Source organism: Leishmania panamensis (genome assembly GCF_000755165.1).
Source record: "Leishmania panamensis strain MHOM/PA/94/PSC-1 chromosome 20 sequence".
NCBI classification, from domain to species: Eukaryota; Euglenozoa; class Kinetoplastea; order Trypanosomatida; family Trypanosomatidae; genus Leishmania; species Leishmania panamensis.
The window spans coordinates 99,845-119,485 of NC_025866.1; the positions used below are offsets into that span (position 1 = coordinate 99,845).

Sequence of the window (19,641 nt, forward strand, 5' to 3'; positions counted from 1 at the left end):
TTCCGTTTTTTTTTTGTTATTCGTTCTTGTCACTTCTCTGTGGCCATTGTAAATATTATACATCTTCAGGGCTGTTTTTGCTTTTTGTAAGACTCTTATGATCAGATTTTCCACGCGAGAAAGATACTCGTTACTGTGAAAATGAAGGGCAATGTAAACGGAGAGTCTCATAGTCTTTCGGCCGATGCGCTTGAGAAGAACAATGACTTTCGACGATTTGTGGTGCGAATGAAGCGCATGGGGCGGGTGTTTGCGGTGAAGTCGAAAGCAGGCACTGCCCCTCGCGTCGTTGTTCCGCCGCATGATGAAGCGACTGTGCAGGCGGTGCTCACCGGGGAGTGGCTGGACTGCTGCTTTCGGGAGTATCTTGAGAGAAAGCGTCTTTTTGAAAATCGCTTTCGCAATCGAGTTGGGCTGATGATTCGCATTCTCGGCCTCCTGGTGCTTTTCCTCGCTGTGTTGTGGAGTATATGGCCGATGTGGCGGGTGCTGATTGACGTTGAAGTAGATGACTACTACAAGGCTTTGGAGATCCCCTCAACTGCGACGCCCACTGAAATCACGCGGGGGTATCGAACTATGATGAAGCGCTGGCACCCAGATCACAATCCGAACTGTGGTCAGTTTTGTCGGGAAAAGACGGAGCGCATCAAAGAGGCATACGACATCTTGTTGTCACGCAGTGACCACGAATTGACTCTCGCAAACCAATACCATGGGGGCCTCATGACGCTCCGCTCGTTGCTATCGTTCCGCGGGTTTCAGATATCTGGAGATGCGGCGATGAATGTCTTCATGATATTGCTGCACGTGTACCCCCCCAGCGCGAGGAAGAGCTCCCTGCTCAGAGTGGTGTGCAGCGTTGTCATTTTGGTCTTTTGCGCGGTGCACGAGACCTTATTTGCCAGTGGCTTCAATATTGTGACTGTGATCGAAATCTTGTACTACTTTCTCTCAGTGGCAAAAGGCTCTGCGCAGCAGAAGTCAATGGAGGAGGTGCGGCAAAATTCGTATTTTGATGTGGTGCGCGACGCGTTTGTCTTGCTGGGCTGCGCGAGTGCTACACACATTGCTGTGTTGTGGAGTGAGAGTACCACGATATCGATGGAAGAGGCCTTCCGCATGCTGTATGGCAGCGTCTACGTTCTCTCTTTCCTGTACAGATTCTCGCCAAACATGTATGACAACTTTTTAATGCGTAAATGCTCGCTGCCGCTCACGTATGTGGACATGGCCAGTGGAAGGTTCACGTGGACCCGGTTTGCGACAAGCGAACTGATGTTTCTCGTCGACGATTTGTTTGTCTTCACGTGTCGCATCTCCAGCGCGTATCGAGTAGTGGTGTACATTGTGCACTTCGTTTCCCTCTGCCAGTTTTTCATGTTGCCATGGGATACACCGATTGTCCACGGGAGGGCCAGCGTGAGAGCAGCGGCTACTAGGGCGGAAGAGCCAAAAGTACTGACTGCAGCGAGCGCGCAGACTACAGTAGCTCAATCTACCAACGTCGACGCCACGCAGACGGCTGAGCAAGGCACGTGTGTTCAGTCCTACATAACACAAGAAGACGAATACGTCGTTGCCGATCTTGACAACGAGACTGTGGCGTGGATGGATATTGCGAGCCTCAAGTACAAGGCTCTCATCCTTGCGCTTGGTCGCAAGCATGCCCAGCAGCATGGCCAGTCGGTGGATGCCGTCGACATTGCGCCGAGTGCTGACTTGCAGAATGTTGTAGTCATCGCGTTCTCCCGAGGTGCGGGTACCGGACCGGGTGCATCTCAACAGAAGCTCGACGTTTTGTGTCAGGTACATGACCCGGAGATGAGTCGACTTGTGGCGATGGAGCGTGGGCCAAAAGTAATGGTGCCTGCGCGCCTCAAATCGCTGTGGAACCTGGATCTCGCACGTGTGGAGTACCGCAAGGGCCTCGGCTCTGATGCCCCGTTGACAAGTGCACAGGTGTGGCGAAAGCGGGCACAAGGGCGGCTATCCGCAGCGTGGAAAACACTAGTGGTGATGGTGTGTGTGTCCGTTGCGCTTGCCCTTATTTGCGCCGTAACTGGACCATCCTCACAAGCCGCTGTACGGAGCTCCAAGGGTATCGATAGTTCTCTTCGTCCACAACTCTTTGCCCGCTTTTTACGGGCATTGCCGCCAACCCATTTTGTGAATGCGTTGTCAGGAGGTCTGCTGACAGTGGCACAAATTCCCATCTGCACACTGGATTGGTGGGATGCCGGGCTCACACTTGGCTTTTTACGCTAGCGACAGTACACGCGTTGTGGAAAGAAAAAGGAGCAAACCGTAGATCGTGTCACGGCTGCGCGAGAGCTCTGCACATGTGCGCCGGATTGACTCAGTGCCTTGTGGCAGCGGTCGAGCAACCTGGTACTGTTGCTTGAAAGCGCAAAAACCTTCTGGATCATCACCGAGAACGCACATTGCAGTACAGGGTGGATTCCTCTAGCGAGGGGTCTTCTGAGGAGTCACCCACCGTTTGGTCGAGGCAGAGAAAAGTTGTCCCTGACTACGCTTCAAATAAAACACACACACACACACACGCATACTCCAAAGTTGTCCTCCTCATTCTCAATTTCTCTTCAACCATCTGCTCTTTTTTTTTTGTTTCGCAGCCTGTCTTTAAGACTTCCCCGCGAGACTGGCCCATCTGCATTTACAGCAGACACTGTTTCAGTGAAAGTAAACGCATCCTTCCCTGCCAGGAGTGCTGCCGCGAGCACATTGGTCCGCCTTCGAATTTCATCGTTGCGGGGGCAATGACCAACGCAGACACTCCACAGATTCGCGACGGCAACAACGTCAGCCAAGGAAAAGTGAGGTCTTTTTTGTCCAATGCGCTGCTCTACGTGTTCCTAGCGCTCGTGGTCATCAACATCTTTGGAAAGGCGCCGATGGTCCCCGTGGAGAGCACGAGGTCAGTGCAAACTCAGGCGCCAGCTCTGACGTCCACGTTGTCCAGTTTGCGTCCGCTTGCTCGACATGGGGAGCGCTTCAGCGTCGTAGTTGAAACGCAGCCACCCCTGTTCGAGCCTCTCAAATTCGAGAATCTTTTTTTCGATCACGATGCGTTGGCGGCGGCCAACCGTAGCGTAACAATCCCCGTCAATCTGAAGCCGTGCGTAGCCGTCAACTGTACAGTAACTCTGAGAGTTCAGTGGTCTCTGCGCAACTACACATTTTCATCAACAGCGCCGCTTGTACGTTTTTTCCACGATGCTGCTGTGCCGAAGAAGTATCTCTTTGGAAGTGACAACGAGGGTGAGAGCGCGATCGTGGCGGTGCCTGACAGCAGTGCGTACAAACAGTACTTCCAGCCGGAGGTGACACTGAGCCCTGTCGTCTTCTTCGATTACCCTCTTCCGGACCCCTGCTTTGAGTTCACTCCTGTGGTAGAATCGCAGCCCGGCTTCTACGGCCCTTCGCTTTACATCAATAACTTCTGGGTGCTGCGCGAGCACCATGTGAAGCTGAATGCAAGCAGCGCATCACAGCCGCTCAACTTCACTGTGCACCTCACTCCACTTCCGCGATGGAAGGCGCTTCTATACACCCAGTTCGAAATGTCGATGGCGACGCAGGCGGCTTTCGGCCTTTCGAAGGCCTCCGAGGCGGAGACGACAAAAAGGATGCTGTTAGATGTGAGCACAAAGAATCCACTCCTCCTCATTGTCACAGCGATTGTGACGCTTCTGCACTCCGTGTTCGAGTTTCTCGCCTTCTCCAACGATGTGAAGTTCTGGAAGGGCCGTAAGGACTTTCGGGGTCTCTCTGTCCGGAGCATCGTCATCAACTGCTACTTTCAGTCCATCATTTTCCTCTACCTCCTCGAGAACAGCGAAACTTCGTGGGCCGTGCTCGTACCATCTGGAATGGGCGCGCTCATGGAGTATTGGAAGCTTGCAAAGACGCTGAAGATCGTAAAAGTCGAGACTCAAGTCACGACCGTCGCCGAAGCACAGGGGGCTGCGAGGGAATCGGCGAGAAAGAAGGGAACATGGAGGATTTCCGGGTACGACATCGGCTTTAATGACTCGTACGATTCCAGGACGCAGAAGCACGACGACGTGGCAGTCCGGTATCTTATCTACGCGATGATTCCGCTCCTGAGCGGCTACGCTGTGTACTCAGCTTTGTACAAAACACATCGCAACTGGTACTCTTTCCTCATCTCCACGCAGGTTCAGTTCATCTATAGCTTTGGCTTTGCGCAGATGACCCCTCAGATTTTCATCAACTACAAAATGAAGAGCGTTGGTCAGCTTCCGTGGCGCACGTTCATCTACAAATCCCTCAACACCGTCATCGACGACCTCTTTGCTTTTGTCATTAAGATGCCATGGCTGCATCGACTTGCCTGCTTTCAAGACGATATTGTATTTGCCATTCTTCTGTACCAGCGCTGGATTTACCCAGTTGATATGTCTCGCTTCGACGGAGACAGCGGCACAGATGCGGCAGAGGAAGCCGTTCCTGGAGTAGAGGCTGCCGAGGCAGAGAAGAAGAATCAGTAGTCTTATCGTGTGCTCTTACGCCGTGCTGCACCTTCGCTGCTTGCTGCCTTGCAGCGCTTTGCAGCTTTACAGTGGATGCATGACACTTGATAACGTGCTGCATGCTTGATGTTCATCGGTATTGGAGTCTTAGATGTCTAGCACGTACGAGGCGTACACCATCTCTTGATCGACTTCTCGTTGTTCTCTCTTTTCTTCCTTGCCTGTGCGCCTAGGATTCTCTCCCGTGGCTTTTGAGTTGGAACCGTTCCTTATTGCTGTACTTAACGAGCATGTAAGAGTTCTAAGGCACGACAAGAGGGAAAAAAGTAATTTCACGGATGAGTTGGAGAAGAGGATTGTAACGCTCACTCGAGCATGATCCCCCCTCCCCTCTTCCTCCGCCACGTTGGTTGTTATCGACACCTGGATACGAATGCGGGGGTAGATAAGGGGGGGGGGGAAGAAAAGGGGAGGCGATGTGCATGTATTGGTACTTCACTATATTTCAAACGCTGGCTCCGGCTGTCCTATGCCAGAGGGCTAATATTGCATGCATTCGGGGTGTCTCTTTCACTTTACTCCACTCAGTCCTCTCCTCTCCTCTCCCTGATACACATTGGACATGCGCGTTACCAGCGAGCTCCATTATTGTTTACAGAAAGGTGGTGCGCCTGGATGCAGTGGGCTGCAGACCTCAAAGGCGAGAAGCCAGAAGCACCTGCGTGTACTTTGAACGCACTCGTTGGCTTGAACTTGCACCGCGAATGCAAAACGGAGGTTTTCTTTCGTACATTTTTGTCCATTCTGCTCCCTGCCCCCCACCCCTAAGAGTCGGAGATCAAACCGTTCCAAGGAATGTGACTGATTCAAACAATGAGCAACATCGATGAATTCTCAAGACGTCAAGAAAAGCCCATGGCGCGACATCCTCGAAGAGGTCATCGTTGAGCAGAATCTGATAGAGTCTTTTCTGCACGTAGCGCCAGAATCGAGAGAGAATAGGAGAGACCCACCAGTCGATTTCTCTGCGCCTTCCCTCAACGGCTGCGATTCCAGCGAATTGAGACGACGGGGGATTGCACGATCCGCTGGCCCCAGGACGCTAATTTCTCCTAGCCCGGAGCGACAGAATTCGAGCGCCTTGCGCGGCAACAGCTCGCCGTTAGCCAAGGTGGACCAGAGTCGGTCTGCCAACAAGGTGGGAGCCAATACCGAGAGCTACTGGCCGTCAACGGCGAGAGAGACCTCCAAGGCTGTTGAGGCCCTTGTTGAAGCGCTCTCCACCTCATCCTGGTCTAGCAGCAGTAGCGGATCTGTCACGCAGCTTGGGCTAGATTTTACATCGACCCGAGATACTGCCTCTTCGAATGCGAAGGTGTACTCGTCAAGTGAGTCGCCCAGAAGTACGGTCGCGTCGGACATAGCGCAGAGCCACCGAGAAACAGCTGACACTGGACAGTTTTTCCTCAAGGCCACACATGTTGTTGCAAGCGAGTTTGAGGGGCGCCAGAGAATCGTCTTTGCAGAGTTTACGGAGGCCACCGAACTTGTGTCACAATTTGTTTGCCGAGTGACGATGACTTCGTTTCCTCTGTAACGTAGTCGCGTGAATGCAGCGAGCGCTTGTCGCCAGGGCGTAGATGCCGCCTTCACCATTCCTACCAGCGGACGAGGAGAAAAAGACAGCAGCAGCCGGAAATGCTGCTCCTGAGTGGGAAGGCGGTTCGCTGACGCCGGCGGTACAACCAAGAAGGGGGGGGTGACATACACAAAAGAAGAGAATGGCTCTCACCCCTCGTCTCCATAAGCCCGCGGACAATTGTAAAATGCGAGGTGGTCTATGCTGCACGCTACAAGCCGAACGCACACACGAAAAGAAGTGACGCCTTTTCTTGCATGCGGTGGCGGGGAGCACTTCGCCGTGTATGGTAATGGGGTCGTTGATTGTCGAGTGTATTCGAGGAAGTACACCATATGTTACGATCTCATCTATTAATGCAGCTTCCGCACTGTCTCTTTCCCTGTTTTGCCCTTTTCTCTTTCCGTTTGTGCTGCTCTTTATCTCCACCTCTCCGCTCTCTTCTTGCTCTTACTCGCCTCTCTCAGCTTACAGGCTTCTTGTATAGTTAAATTCAGCTCGACGTCCACCGAAGAGGCGAAAAAAAAAGCGAAGGGCGGATGCGGCTGCACAAGCAGACGTTTTGCCTCGATTATGTTTTGCGTTCCGCATTTGGCGAGACTTTGAAAACTGAAGGCGCTGCAACAAACGACTATATTTAAACAAACATGCACGTCGAAATTCGACTATGCGAGGTAGAGCATGCCTGTGCTTTTGACCCGCAGAGCTTTTACCGAGTAAAGCAGCTCCTCTCTTCCTACAGTGGCCAAAGCAACGCTGCTGAGGAGCCTGCGAGGCGCACCTGGCACGGCGGCTCACTGCTGCGCCTCCAGCACACGGCGCCTTTCACTCCTGAGCTGAAGCTGCAGGTCGTAGTGGAGCGTCTAACTGAGATGGAGAGCAAGTGCTTTGGTGCAACGATGGACAAGAAGCAACACGAGGCGCGAGTCAAGAGTCACTGGAACAACAGCGCTGTCGGGACAGCCTACTACAGCGCGGAGGTGAAGGAGGTAGTTCTAGCATCCCTTCCCCCGGCTGCCGCCCACAGCGTCGTGAAGATTCGGCTACTGCAGCTACCCCCACAGCTGGATTACAACGCACAGCAAGTTGTAAAAAGGGCGATCGGCGACATGGCCGTCAGTAGGGACAGGCACGACACTCCGCTATGCATTGGTATCGCAAAGATATGCCTGCGCGAACTGATGTTGGCCAGGAAAACGGTCCGCATTGCGATGCAAGCGAAGCGGGCCGTTGTGAGCGCTGTAGAGGCACACAACCTGGACACTTTGATCACGAATGCCATGTTCGGCCGAGGCGAGAGGAATGGGAGCGCCGTGCTCTCTGTTCAGTTCAACGGATACACATTTGGACGCGTTCCGAGGGGAGGGCCTATACCGAACCACAGTCCCGTGGGTGCGACGAAGCGCATCACTACTGCCATGGATTCCAACGAGCCCAGTACCGCACTGCCACTTGTTTCGAATGGAGCAGCCGGGGAGTCTGCTGCTGAGATGGAGTCAGAGGCTCTCAATTCGCGAGCCATCCACTTTGTGCTACTCCCGTACGTTGCACTCGTCGACGTACTTCTTCGCATGGTCGACGTGGCTTCCTGGCGCGTGCCTCGTAAGACAGGGATGGCGCTCACAGCGATTGCCATCGCGCTCTACGCAGACCTCTTCGACATGTTGTTCGTACTGACTTTGGCACTTGTCTTGTTGAGTGTCCTTCGTAATATTTCGCTCTTCTACTATGTTCCTGTGAGTGACCACACTGCCTCCCGTGTCACCGCGCCGTCTGTGGTGGGAAGCGGCACCACCAACTTTCAGCCGTTCCTCTACAGTCGAGAGAACGCCCTCCTGAACAGTCTGCTGCGCGCGCGGGTCTTTTTCTCGCGTGGTTTGATGGATGACACTTACTACGAACTTGCCTTGGCTGCCCACCTTGCCCGGCACAACCGCCGACAACTGGCCGGACTCGGTTTAGCTGTGTGCTGTGGCTTTGCTTTCCTGTCGATGGGAGCAGTAGTCAGTTTCCTTACGCTGGGCGCCTTTACCGCGTACCCGGTGTTTCTCAACCTTTCCAACGCTCGTCGACGCACCCGCAGAAAGAAAGTGTCGCTCTTGGTGCTCATTCGCTATGCGGTGGACGCAATACACGTGCCACGGAGGTACCCTGTGGTACGTGTCATCCGCGTTGCAGTGGTGCGCGCCAGAACCGAAAAATCGCCCTCTCGCAACGAGTCCATTGTCGACCCGGTGGCAGAAACACTTCAGCAGCAGTTCCTCAATTGCATTCGCCAGCGCGCCGAGTCGGTTGAGGCGCGGTCGCCGACGGAGAAATCAGAGCTCTCCATGAAGACACGAGAGAGCAACATTCCTGCGGTGTACCGCCAAGTGCGGACCATGGATCTCGACGTCCTACCGAACAATTCGGCCAACTTCGCATCTACACTCAATCGTTTTCAGGTCACTCACGTCATGCGCTATTTCGTGGCTCTGTGTTTTTCTTCAAGCGTAATTGAATCGGCGGAGTTGGCGAGCACGACCAGTGGCTTGCGGAAGCCGCCTTCCAACGCGGCTCTTCAGCGCCGTCTATGCGATCAGCTAAGACAAGCGCGAATTATCAGTGGTATGTTGCCCTCAGTTTTGCCTCAGTCAAACAACATTGCAACGGGTGGAGGTGTGACTACGTTTACCCAGCACAGTGGGTCCGTTACTGGTGACTCGAAGCCGGCGGTAGTCTCTAAGGAAATGCAGGAGGCATTTCAGAACTACTTCAACAGCACTTTGACGCTTCTGTTTTATCTTCGACAGCAGTGGACCTTTCACCCCTACGTCACACAGTCCAGCACGACAAAGTGTATGCCAGACAGCATGCGCAGTGTGAGTGTACTGGCTCAGCCGCAGGACCTCATCGATGCCGGTGAGGACGACGGAGTCACCAAGGCCCTCATGGCGAGGCGCCAAGCGCCGCACAATTCGCCGTTGGTAGGCAGGTTTAGTAGCGGCAATCCTGTCGAGGTGAGTGGGCGAATAATGGCACTCTACGCAGCGTACTTACTGCAAGGTGCCCGTCTTTCAGTATACATGTCTTCCAATGGATGTGCCACGTTTCTGCCATTGCTTGCCCCAGGCAATTGTATGGAGCGCTTTCTGCAGCCCAACCCCTGCCCGGCTGATCTTTTAAACACACTGGACTCGGTGTGGCGCGGGGAGACGCACGACACGATGAAGAAGGGGAAGGAAGTCTACTTCAACGCAGATGCCGTGTTGCAAATCATTACTGTGTACAAGAACTACTGGGAAGGCGGCGCGAACTTTACGTCGACTCGATCTGCGGTACGCCTCGATAGCACTGTAGCTGGCGAGAGCTACTTCTCTAACGCGCTACATCGCAGCTCTGCTCGTAGCGCGCTCGTCTCTCTGCCGCCAATACCCCGTCAGCAGATAATGCCATACAGTGCCTCGACGCACCTCACACGCTCTCTACAAGACTCGACCACGCCGCAGACCAAGTTCGGCACCGCCGCGGCCGGCAGTGCTGAGCTCTTGCCTGCGCGTTTTTTTTCCTCAGCAGCGACCGAGCTGAACATGGAAAATGTGGTCTCTCAGGCGTCCGCCGCCTCTTCAGATCTCTATCCCTTCTCAAATGGGGCGTTGAGTGATCCGCCCGTGCTCGATGCAACCTACAGTCGCGATGCGCGTGGGCAGCTATTGGTTAAAGATGAGAGAGCGAGGAATTCTGTTCCAGATGGCAACGGCGCCCGGACGGCTTCTGGAAAGGGTAACGCGGCGGAGACGTTATTCAAGTCAAAGAGGTGAAGTCCCCATTTTTGTAGTTTCGCTGGGCTGCCACAATATGAATTGTCAGATTTGCTTTCCTAGTCAAGCGTCCACCGTGTCAACGTAAATTGCCGATCTTTGGTGACTGTTCTTACGTACACCAGAGATCGTCCGCGTCAGACTCTCTCACGCCTTCCTCCTAGCCTCCTCTGTGCTGCCCGACTCCCTTTCACTTCTCATACCAGAACAACGGAAGAGAAAACAATACGATGCGTGCTTATAGGCTCGTTACTACGGCTTTTACTTTTTCCCCCCGTCAAGTGTGGTCACAGGCACTGATGGGAGCTGCCCTGCTTCACTCTGTACTCGCTACTACTATTTGTTGTGTGTGGGTCGTGGTGTACTGCCGCTCCACGTGCGCTGTTTCACGACTGCCTTGTGCTTCCTTGATATCGCGCCGGTATGCCAGCGTGTCTTTGTTTATTCCCCAACTCGGCCCCTCCCTACCAATCCTTGTTAGCCAATTTTCATGTGACGCGTGGCCAGAACGGTTGGGCTCATCTTCGCTTTCGCTTTGCTCACCTTCAGTCATGCATTCATAGCGGCACGGTTCACTGTAAACTATTTATGCTGTGTGCGTCTCGCTCTCCCCTTTCGCGACTGGTTGCGTAATCCCGATGCGCAGCTATAGAAGGCTCAAACGAAAAGAATCCCTTTCAATGCGGCTGTTTGAGGGTGACTTGTGTACGAGTGCAGCCTACTGAGCCGTTCTCTTCATGTACTGGATTCCGGCGCTGCCAAAGTGCGCTAGGCTGGGCTCTCTAGGAGAAGGGGCGTACAGGCGCTGAACCTCAGTATGCAAGCCACCACTGCGTGTTACCGACTCTTTCGCTCTCGACTCACAAGCGTGTTAAGCTGGTGTGTTTCTTTACTGTTGGCTCTCATGCCGAAGACAGCCACGCTGAATGACCGCTTTCGCAAAACCTTCGTAAGGGTCTTCGCTCGTAACATCCGATGTTCGGCTGTGCGCGATGTTCTTGCCAGTACCATTGCAACCTTGTCCTGCTTTCGCCGTCTCATTGCGCACGCCATCTAGATTGACTGTTGCTCTACCACAACGTCTCCTCCGCGCTTAGCAACGCGAAAAAAAAACACGAATCGCAAACGGAAATAAAAAGATAAACCCTACGAGGGAATCTTACGCTCGCCAGCCATGTTCCGCTGTTCTCGTGTCCGCCTTGGGCAGCGCGTTTTGCCCAGATTTGTGCCGTCCATGACCGGTACCTCGCGGCGAGCGAAGGGGCTCTTTGCTGGCATCGCTGCCGGCTCCTTCGTGAGCGGTGCCATGATTGTTTCGTGTGTCAGCTTCGGCTCTCGGGCGAATGAGCCGCCGTTTGATATCAAGTCACTCCGTTCCGACATTGAGGCGATGATTTCTGATAATCTTGATCTTGGACCTTCGCTGGTTCGTCTCGCGTGGCACGAGGCTGGCTCTTACGACTGCTTTAAGAAGGACGGCGCTCCGAACACGGCGTCGATGCGCTTCAAACCAGAGTGCCAATACGAGGGTAACAACGGTCTCGAAGTCCCTCGCAGGGCGCTGGAGCCGTTCAAGAAAAAGTATCCGCAAATATCTTATGCAGATTTGTGGGTGCTCGCCGCCTACGTGGCTATTGAGTACATGGGTGGTCCGAGTATTCCGTTCAGCTGGGGTCGCGTGGATGCGAAGGACGGCTCTGTGTGCGGACCGGACGGGCGCCTGCCGGACGGTGGAAAGACGCAGGATCACGTGCGCGAGGTCTTCACGCGTCTCGGGTTCAATGATCAGGAGACGGTGGCGCTTATCGGTGCGCACACTTGCGGTGAGTGCCACATCAAGTACTCCGGCTTCGATGGGCCGTGGACACACGACAAGAACGGGTTCGACAACTCCTTCTTCACGCAACTTCTCAGTGAGGAGTGGGTGGTGAATCCCAAGATCCAGAAGATGCAGCTGATGGACCGCGCGACTACGAAACTGATGATGCTTCCCAGTGACATGGCCCTGATTCTCGACCCCAAGTACCGCAAGTACGTTGAGCTATACGCAAACGACAACGACCGCTTCAACAAAGATTTTTCCGCGGCGTTCAAGAAGTTGACGGAGCTGGGCACCAAAAACCTTCGCAAAGCACCGGCAGTGGAATGCTAAAAAAAAGTGTAGTACATCTTGGTGGTTTTCCTTCTCTCCCTCGCCTTCCGCAGGAGAGGCACACCATGGGCAGTTGCGCTTTGTGCTGCTGCGGGAGTCTCGCCGTCGTTACATTATATTTTGAATTTGATGGTGGAGGTCAGTAGCCTTTGGCCCTCGCTTCCGTTTCTCCTCTTCCTTCCTCAGTCGGCTCTGGGACAGTAGAGGCTCTCGATCTGTGTTTCCTCTTGCACGTGTATGTGCCTGAGCAAAGTTCAGCACCGCTAATGGAAGTGTAGCTGACGCAATCTGTATGCCCCTGTGCGCAAAGCATGAGGCAACGGCAGATGAGAAGGCAGACTGTGAAAAAGTGGGAGAGGAAGCAAGGATGCAATGTATGCTTCTCTGTTTGGGGTGCGGATTCGGCGATGAAGGGAAGAGAAAGATGCTGCTTGTAGCTGTTTTTCCGCACTTTTTTCTCCTCCGTTTTAAAAGCCCACCTTTCTGCCCTGATGATGGAGGAACCCCCCAGCGCGTGGCGGTATCCAGAGTCCAGTGCCCCCACTCTGTGCGTGCGGAGAGGCCAAGCGGCCGCTTCCCCTGTCTCTGCCGATGCCGAGCCACGTCTGGTGGTAGATGGGCCAAGCACCTACGATGCGGGGAGGTCGGAGCGCTTTACCACTGCTGACGCCAGCGGTCAGGCTGTGGATGGCGCTGCGTCGCAGCGAGCCGCGACAGCGAGCACGTCTGTACCATCCATATGACGGGCGAGGCGTCAGTACAGCTTGAAGGTGCCCGGCCCGGTCCTCGCTGCCTACGGGTGGGGAGCCTGAGCCACCCCGAGGGATGCGCCAGGCGGCGACCGGCACAGCGGGTGGGTGGAGTTAGCGGTGGTGGGCGTGCTCAGATGATGGGGTCGGCGCACTGCTGCACCGCGTGTCTAGCCCTGCTTCGCACCCGGCGATGGGCGCCTGTGGCAGGGTCGGGGGTGGTCGAGCTCCACTTGACCTCATGCTCCATGGCGGAGAATGGGCCCGTTGAAAACCAGGAGACGCTTCTATGCAGGAATCGAACGTTTTTTTTTGCTGTTTCGCTATTGCTGCCTCCCAGATTCTCACTCCTCTGTATCGCTAAAGCTGTTCAGCAGCATACGTGACCATAGTGTCGAGTTTTTTCTATCATCGTCGCTCTATACAAACCAGTGCATGGTGAAAGGGAAAGACTCTACTACTATGTCTCTTAGTGCGCTATTGTGGAGATGCGCGGCTGATACGGTAATGGCCAACACGAAGAGCGTGCTCCCTCCCACTTGTTCTATACATGGTAACACTGCTTCTCGTACTAGCCCGTACTTTCACGTTTACAATTTCTTCCTTGCTGGAAAGCTGACAATAGCACCTCATCGCCTTCTCTCCATCTCTCTTTTTTTTTTTCGTCGCCTTTTTTCTTTTGCTTCCTTCCACTGGTGCTATTCCGCTCGCTTTTATTCCTCTGCTCTTTTGACCCTCCTTTGTGTGTGTGACCTTTCCGTTGCTTCCTCAGACTCTCTCTCGCTCTGGCTTGTCGACGAAGCTGGTAAGGGAGCGAAGCACGCACACACCCATACGCTTACATTACCCTACTTCTTCCCATGATCTTTTCTCTTCTTCCTCTTCTTTTTATTGTGACATTTCGACTTATGACTTTTTTTACCTCATTTATTTCAATGCTCGTTTGTTCTGTAGGTGTCTCGGCGTGTACGCTGCTCCTGATCGAAGTTTCATCTGCCCCCCTATCTAGCGAAAGATGCACATCGTACAGAGGTGCGGGCTTTCTTCCTCTTTCCTTATGCGCTAGTGCGCAGCACCACGAGAGTGAAAAGATTCTCATATGCTCTATATGATCACCTCACTACTTCTACAAGCATTGTGTGTGCGTATGAACAACGCTGCAAAGTGAGTGGAACGAAGAATAGGAGGCAAACACACACCTACATCCACACTCGTATTCTCCTTGCACAAGTCTGTGCGGAGAGAGTACGGGAAACGTGTAACGCCCTTGTTATACAATGACATCGTTAGCACTTATTACTTCTTTTCGAATACCGTTTTTCCTCTCCACTAGTTTATGGGGGAGAGGTGCTGTATGAAAGCGAAAGACAAAATTGAGAAGGCACACACGAATGTGAAAGCGCAGACATACTTTTTTCTTGCTGTAACGCTTCTCCACGGGTTGATCAATCAATTCCTCCGCACAAACACTGCTTAGCAGCATTACCAGCCACGTTGAGGAGGGTGAGAGAGTACAGGTCTTGATGCTTCTCTTGTATCTCTCTCCTACTCTACGGTCCCCGTCACGCTACCTTCACTAAGAAACGAAAACGGATTCATAGTTAGTGAAATGACTTCTGTACGCTGCTCCCGCAGTGCTGCTCTGCCATCCACTCATGAGTGCAACACTCACTTTTTCACTTTCTTGTCAAACTCCGTACCCCGTTGACCAACACTTCAGCAACGCAGCAGAAAGCGAATAACAACAGCAAGAACACACACAAAAACGCACGACTTGAGAGATAAAAGTCGGTTATCTTATTCGGGTCCTCCTATACAACCGTCTTAATGGTGTTTTAGGTTTGACTCTGGCCACCCTACATTGATCACTGGTACATGCATTAAGTACTCGCCATGTCGTCGGAGCATTCCAGTGCTGATCAGAATTCCTATGAGGCTGACGTGTGCTGCATTCTGGACGAGCTCCGCGCACAGGTGCTGGCGCAGAAGCCGGACAACGTGTTGCAGTTCATCTCCAAGTCAGCGCTTAATCTTCAGAAACAGCGCCAGATGGAAGCGTGTGATCAAATCACCTTCAAGGTGAAGGATGAGCAGAAGAACCGTGCGTTGACCATCATTGTGATCGGCGCCAGCGGCGATCTGGCCAAGAAGAAGACATTCCCGGCCCTCTTTCAGCTCTACTGCGACGGATTCCTCCCCCCGGAAGTCAACATTGTCGGCTATGCTCGCACCAAGGTGGATGATGTCGAGAAGTGGAAGCGTGAGACGCTCATGAAGTACTTTTTGAACCTGTCGGCGCTTCGATGTCACGCCGAAGACTTCTTGAAACACATTAGCTACTTCTCGGGAGCGTACGACAACGTGGACGACTTCAAGCGTCTCGACAAGATGATCCGCGAGAAGGAGGATGCTTTCAAGGGCCCTGAGAAGGGTGGCGACCGTCTCTTTTACCTTGCTCTCCCCCCATCGGTGTTTGCATGCGTCTGTGGGAGCATTCGCAAGGGTGCCATGCCGCAGGAGGTAGGAGGATGGGTGCGGCTGATCATAGAGAAGCCCTTTGGCCACGACACCAACAGTTCCGCCGAGCTGTCCCACGCGCTGGAGCCGTTCTTCGACGAGTCGCAGCTGTACCGCATTGACCACTATCTCGGGAAGGAGATGGTACAGAACATCATCACGACACGCTTCGCCAACCGCATCTTCAGCTCTTTGTGGAACTCGAGCAATATCGCTTGCGTGCAGATCACGTTCAAGGAGACGATCGGCACCGAGGGCCGTGGCGGCTACTTCGATAGCATTGGCATTATTCGTGACGTCATGCAAAACCATCTCACCCAGATTCTTGCCCTGCTAGCCATGGAGAAGCCGAAGTCACTCGAAGCCGAGCGCATCCGCGACGAGAAGGTGTCGTTGCTGAAGTGTGTTGAGCCCGTCACCAAGGAGAATTGCGTGCTGGGCCAGTACACTGCCTCCGCCGACGGTTCCATCCCAGGTTACCTGGAGGACGAGACCGTACCCAAGGGCAGTACTTGCCCCACGTTTGCCGTGCTGCGGCTCAACATCAACAACGACCGATGGTCGGGAGTCCCTTTTATTCTCAAGGCTGGCAAGGCCGTGGAGCAGAAGTACGTGGCGATTCGCGTTCAGTTCCACGATGAGGTTCACCCGTACGGCGATGCAACAAAGCGTAACGAGCTTGTCATTCGTGCCCAGCCGTCCGAGGCCATGTATGTCAAGATTACCACAAAAGTTCCCGGTCATAGTGAGGACTTGCGGCACACGCACCAGACAGAATTGGATCTCACCTACCACTCCCGGTACAGTGTACGTCTCCCAGACGCTTACGAGAGCCTCATCAACGACGCACTGCTGGGCAACTCCACAAACTTTGTGCGCAGGGACGAACTCGATGTGGCGTGGCGCATCTTCACACCGCTCTTGCACCAGATCGACCGTGGCGAAGTCGCTCCGATTCCGTACCAAGCCGGCACTCGCGGACCCAAGGAAGCGGATGACTTTATCATCAACAACGGCTTCAAGAAGGAAGAGGACTATCACTGGGCTCCCTCGAACAAGCTGTAAGAAAGGTCAACATTGCAGTTTTGTTTCACAGCCCCCTTTCGACGATAGCGAGAGAGGCAGTGGCTTATATACTGGAAGCTTGCCTATCCTTCCTCCGAGGATCACGTGGGCGCGCACTGCTTCATACAGCTACCAACTCTGCGGAAGCAACGTGGAGAAGGGAGGAGAGAAGGATAACCAGCACCCGTCAAGGCGGCTCAGTGAGTCGCTGATTCCTATCCCCTACCTCCACCCTCTACGTACCTCTTTCCCCTCTCGCCCTTGCTGTCCTTCTCTCCCCATTCATGAGGACTGTGGTCCTGAGAGGTGGAGGGTGTGTGAGCACGTGCAGCCTTATCAAGGTTGTCTTCAACCTTTTTTCGCATGCTTAGTCCTGTTTGATTTTGTTCCCACCTATTTCTCTCTCAGTGATAGGCCCTCATCCTCCTTACCCACTCTTTCCTACCGTCTTCTCAGTCACTTGAAGCGCTCGTCGAACGCTTTGCTGCGGCACCCTCTCTGCCGTCCATCTGCCCTTTGAGCACTAATGACGAAGTTCTCACTTCATGTGGAATCTCCCTCGCGGGATCCGCAGCAGAGGCGTCAAAGACAAATATGAGTGCCCAGGGAGCTCAGCAGAGGTGGAGAAGTGCTCCGGGTCACAAGAGGAGGGAGAACAACATGGATGAGAGAGTTTGCTCGAATGTAGGCAGAGTGCGCGGATCCTCAACACGAAGGCACGCGCGTAGAGTCGATACGTTACCGAATTTTCTTTCGTTTCTTCCACTCCCCCTTTGCTGTTTGCTATGATCAGCCTGGCTTTCTTCTCTCTTGCGTCCGCATTTGTGTGCCGCTTTTGCTGTTTTTTCGTTTCGGAGTCTCTTCTTGCCGCCGCACCCCACACGCGCCACTGTGGCGTTCCGCTCCTTCCTCCTCCACCTTCCCAGATGACTCTCCCTCCATCTCTCCGTCTATAAACCAGACCTTTTTCCTCTTCCCTTTTTTCTATTATTGCCACTTGGATATATACACTTACACGTACCGTGCGCGCGATGTAGCGATGTGTTCAGTCGTCTGACAGCGATCGAGACCAGAATACATGAAACACGAGATAGATAGGCTTCCTTTTAAGCAGCAGGGATACATACGCTGATCGGAGTTACATGCAAGCCCCGACGACAATTCGAAAATGATGTGCTCTTGAAACAGAAAGAAACCCAAAATACGAATAAAACAAGTAACTCTCCCAGAGTTGTCCAGAATTCACACCAGGGAGATGTATCAAACGTCCTCGAGCGCTCTGTATGCGTCGTAGGGAAATGTGCGAGAGCAGCCTCAACGAAATACGCATCTGTTAAGAGGGAGAAGAATGCGCGTGGGTGTACCTCTTCCGTTTTTCCCTGTCGCTTCCAGATAACGTAGCATGCTCTTCCTCTCTCAGTCTCTGTTGCTGTTTCGAGGCTATAGGCGATCCTGTAATTGGTGCTGCTCTCTTTTACTCCTGCGTGCCTTGAGTATCATCCTCTCCGCCCCTCACCTTTGTAGTGCCCTCTGCTTCCCTCTCCCGTTGCTGTCTAGTGCATGACACCATCGAGCGTATTCTTCTCATTGTTCCCACTGGACTGGCAGGGCACGCTGAGCATACACAATCACACCCAGAGAGCACAGAAGATTCACTTTGCTACCGCCACTCCGTTCTTTTCCCTCTCTTTCCAAACGAAGAAGACAACAGAGAATTTTGTTTCTGTTACTGTTGTGGTGCACCATCAGCACATGTGCGAGAGTGGCGCGCTCACTAGTGGGCTTTAGCTCGTACAGCCCTTCAAGTACAGGCAAGGAAGGATAGCGGCGGTGAGTAATGTGCAGTAGCGGTGCCCCATGACAGGTGACGGAGGCCGTGTGTGTGTGGGCGGGGGGGGGTTGCGGAGGAGTAGAGGGCTACGGAAGTCTTTGCCGAACCCGCCGAAGAGGTGCAGCGAAGCAGCAAGAGCTTTTTGCATGTGTGTCTCTGCCGAGTGAAGGCTGTTCTTCAGCCAGGTCTAACGTGGTTCGCTCTGCCGTGGCACTTCGTTTCAGCCTTCCTGTTTACAGCCATTGCACTCATGGTGCTCGCTGTGATCAAAGCTTTTAGTCTGCAGCCGTACAACTTACGTTTTTTTTCGTACCTTCCATCCTTTGTCGCCTCCTGCTGCTTGGTGATGTGCCTCCTTTCCTCTCTCAGTGCGCAGTCGCGCGCACGCATCTTCTCTCATAAAGCCAGTGCGTTTCTTGTTGTGGTGTTGCCCACGTGGCCGACTCGTTGCTGAAGTCGCTGAGCAAACAGCTGATGTGCGACTTTGCGGTGGGCGTGATCACAGCTCTCATGATGTTGACAGGTTCGCTACAACCCTCTGCCTCAGCTCTTACCTGCCTAGCCGGGCTTCCTTTCTACAGTGAGATGAAAGACCATTGGTTTTATGCACGCGGTGACGTCTGCCACGGTAGGCCCTTGTGTGATTGTGTTTCTCGTCAGGAGTTTAAGCCATCTTGTACCTTGGCGCCATTGCGACCTGGTGTGGTGTTCACGAGGTTGCAGCACAGACGGGTCACGCGCCGTCGCTGGGCTCGGCGGATCACATGGAAAGCGCCCTCTCCTTCTTTGTTGTTTACATTTCCGTTTGTGCCTGCGTGCGCCGCCTCCCCTTCCCCACTCCTGTTCAACTCTTTAGTTTCATCGAAGCATCTTTCTTTTTCAGTCCGTTTCAGCTCTAATACAGAGGATGAGTCTCTCCACTCCGCCTCCCTTTGATTAAACATCCCATATGCGAGAGGGAGGCTAGCCGCACCAGTCGCCTGTGACACAGCTCATTTTCCCTCTCATCTTTTCTGTGCGCTCTTCTCACAGTCGTTCTATTTTATTATCCCATCTCTCGGGGTTGACCTTCTCCGCCTTTCACCAGGTGCCCATGAGTGTTTTTCTGGGCTGCCTACGCATTCACCACGACAACTGCTAAACATGTTCCACAGGTGCGCACACAGTCTCTTGCTGTGCGTTGTAGCGCCATCTTTCTTCCCCTACCCTGTTTCCCCTTCAGTTTTTTCCTTTGCCACTACGGGGGACTGAGCATGCATGGCCGCAGCACGACTCTTTTTCTTCTCTTTCCCTCAACGGCGTGGCGCGTCGATTGTCTTTCTTCTGTATTTCTTCGAACGACGTTTGTGAGATGTATCGTTTTTTTCTTCC

The 19,641-nt window shown here is 53.5% G+C and overlaps 5 protein-coding genes across 5 annotated transcripts, besides 1 other annotated feature; all 5 read left to right on the forward strand.

The window, feature by feature from the left end:
- Positions 1-228: 228 nt before the first annotated feature.
- LPMP_200290 (hypothetical protein) lies at positions 229-2,268 on the forward strand (the record flags this gene model as incomplete). Its single annotated transcript, XM_010699926.1, has 1 exon — positions 229-2,268. One exon carries the CDS (start codon positions 229-231, stop codon positions 2,266-2,268), a length of 2,040 nt encoding a protein of 679 aa, XP_010698228.1.
- Positions 2,269-2,780: 512 nt separating this feature from the next.
- LPMP_200300 (hypothetical protein) lies at positions 2,781-4,535 on the forward strand (the record flags this gene model as incomplete). The annotated part of the gene is made up of 1 exon (XM_010699927.1): positions 2,781-4,535. The coding sequence occupies one exon, from the start codon at positions 2,781-2,783 to the stop codon at positions 4,533-4,535; it is 1,755 nt and encodes a 584-aa protein (XP_010698229.1).
- Positions 4,536-6,803: 2,268 nt separating this feature from the next.
- Positions 6,804-9,956, forward strand: LPMP_200310 (hypothetical protein; the record flags this gene model as incomplete). Its single annotated transcript, XM_010699928.1, has 1 exon — positions 6,804-9,956. One exon carries the CDS (start codon positions 6,804-6,806, stop codon positions 9,954-9,956), a length of 3,153 nt encoding a protein of 1,050 aa, XP_010698230.1.
- Positions 9,957-11,190: 1,234 nt separating this feature from the next.
- Positions 11,191-12,108, forward strand: APX (ascorbate-dependent peroxidase, putative; the record flags this gene model as incomplete). Its single annotated transcript, XM_010699929.1, has 1 exon — positions 11,191-12,108. One exon carries the CDS (start codon positions 11,191-11,193, stop codon positions 12,106-12,108), a length of 918 nt encoding a protein of 305 aa, XP_010698231.1.
- Positions 12,109-12,594: 486 nt separating this feature from the next.
- Positions 12,595-13,131: a repeat region.
- Positions 13,132-14,750: 1,619 nt separating this feature from the next.
- G6PD (glucose-6-phosphate 1-dehydrogenase, putative) lies at positions 14,751-16,439 on the forward strand (the record flags this gene model as incomplete). Its single annotated transcript, XM_010699930.1, has 1 exon — positions 14,751-16,439. The coding sequence occupies one exon, from the start codon at positions 14,751-14,753 to the stop codon at positions 16,437-16,439; it is 1,689 nt and encodes a 562-aa protein (XP_010698232.1).
- Between the last annotated feature and the right edge of the window lie 3,202 nt (positions 16,440-19,641).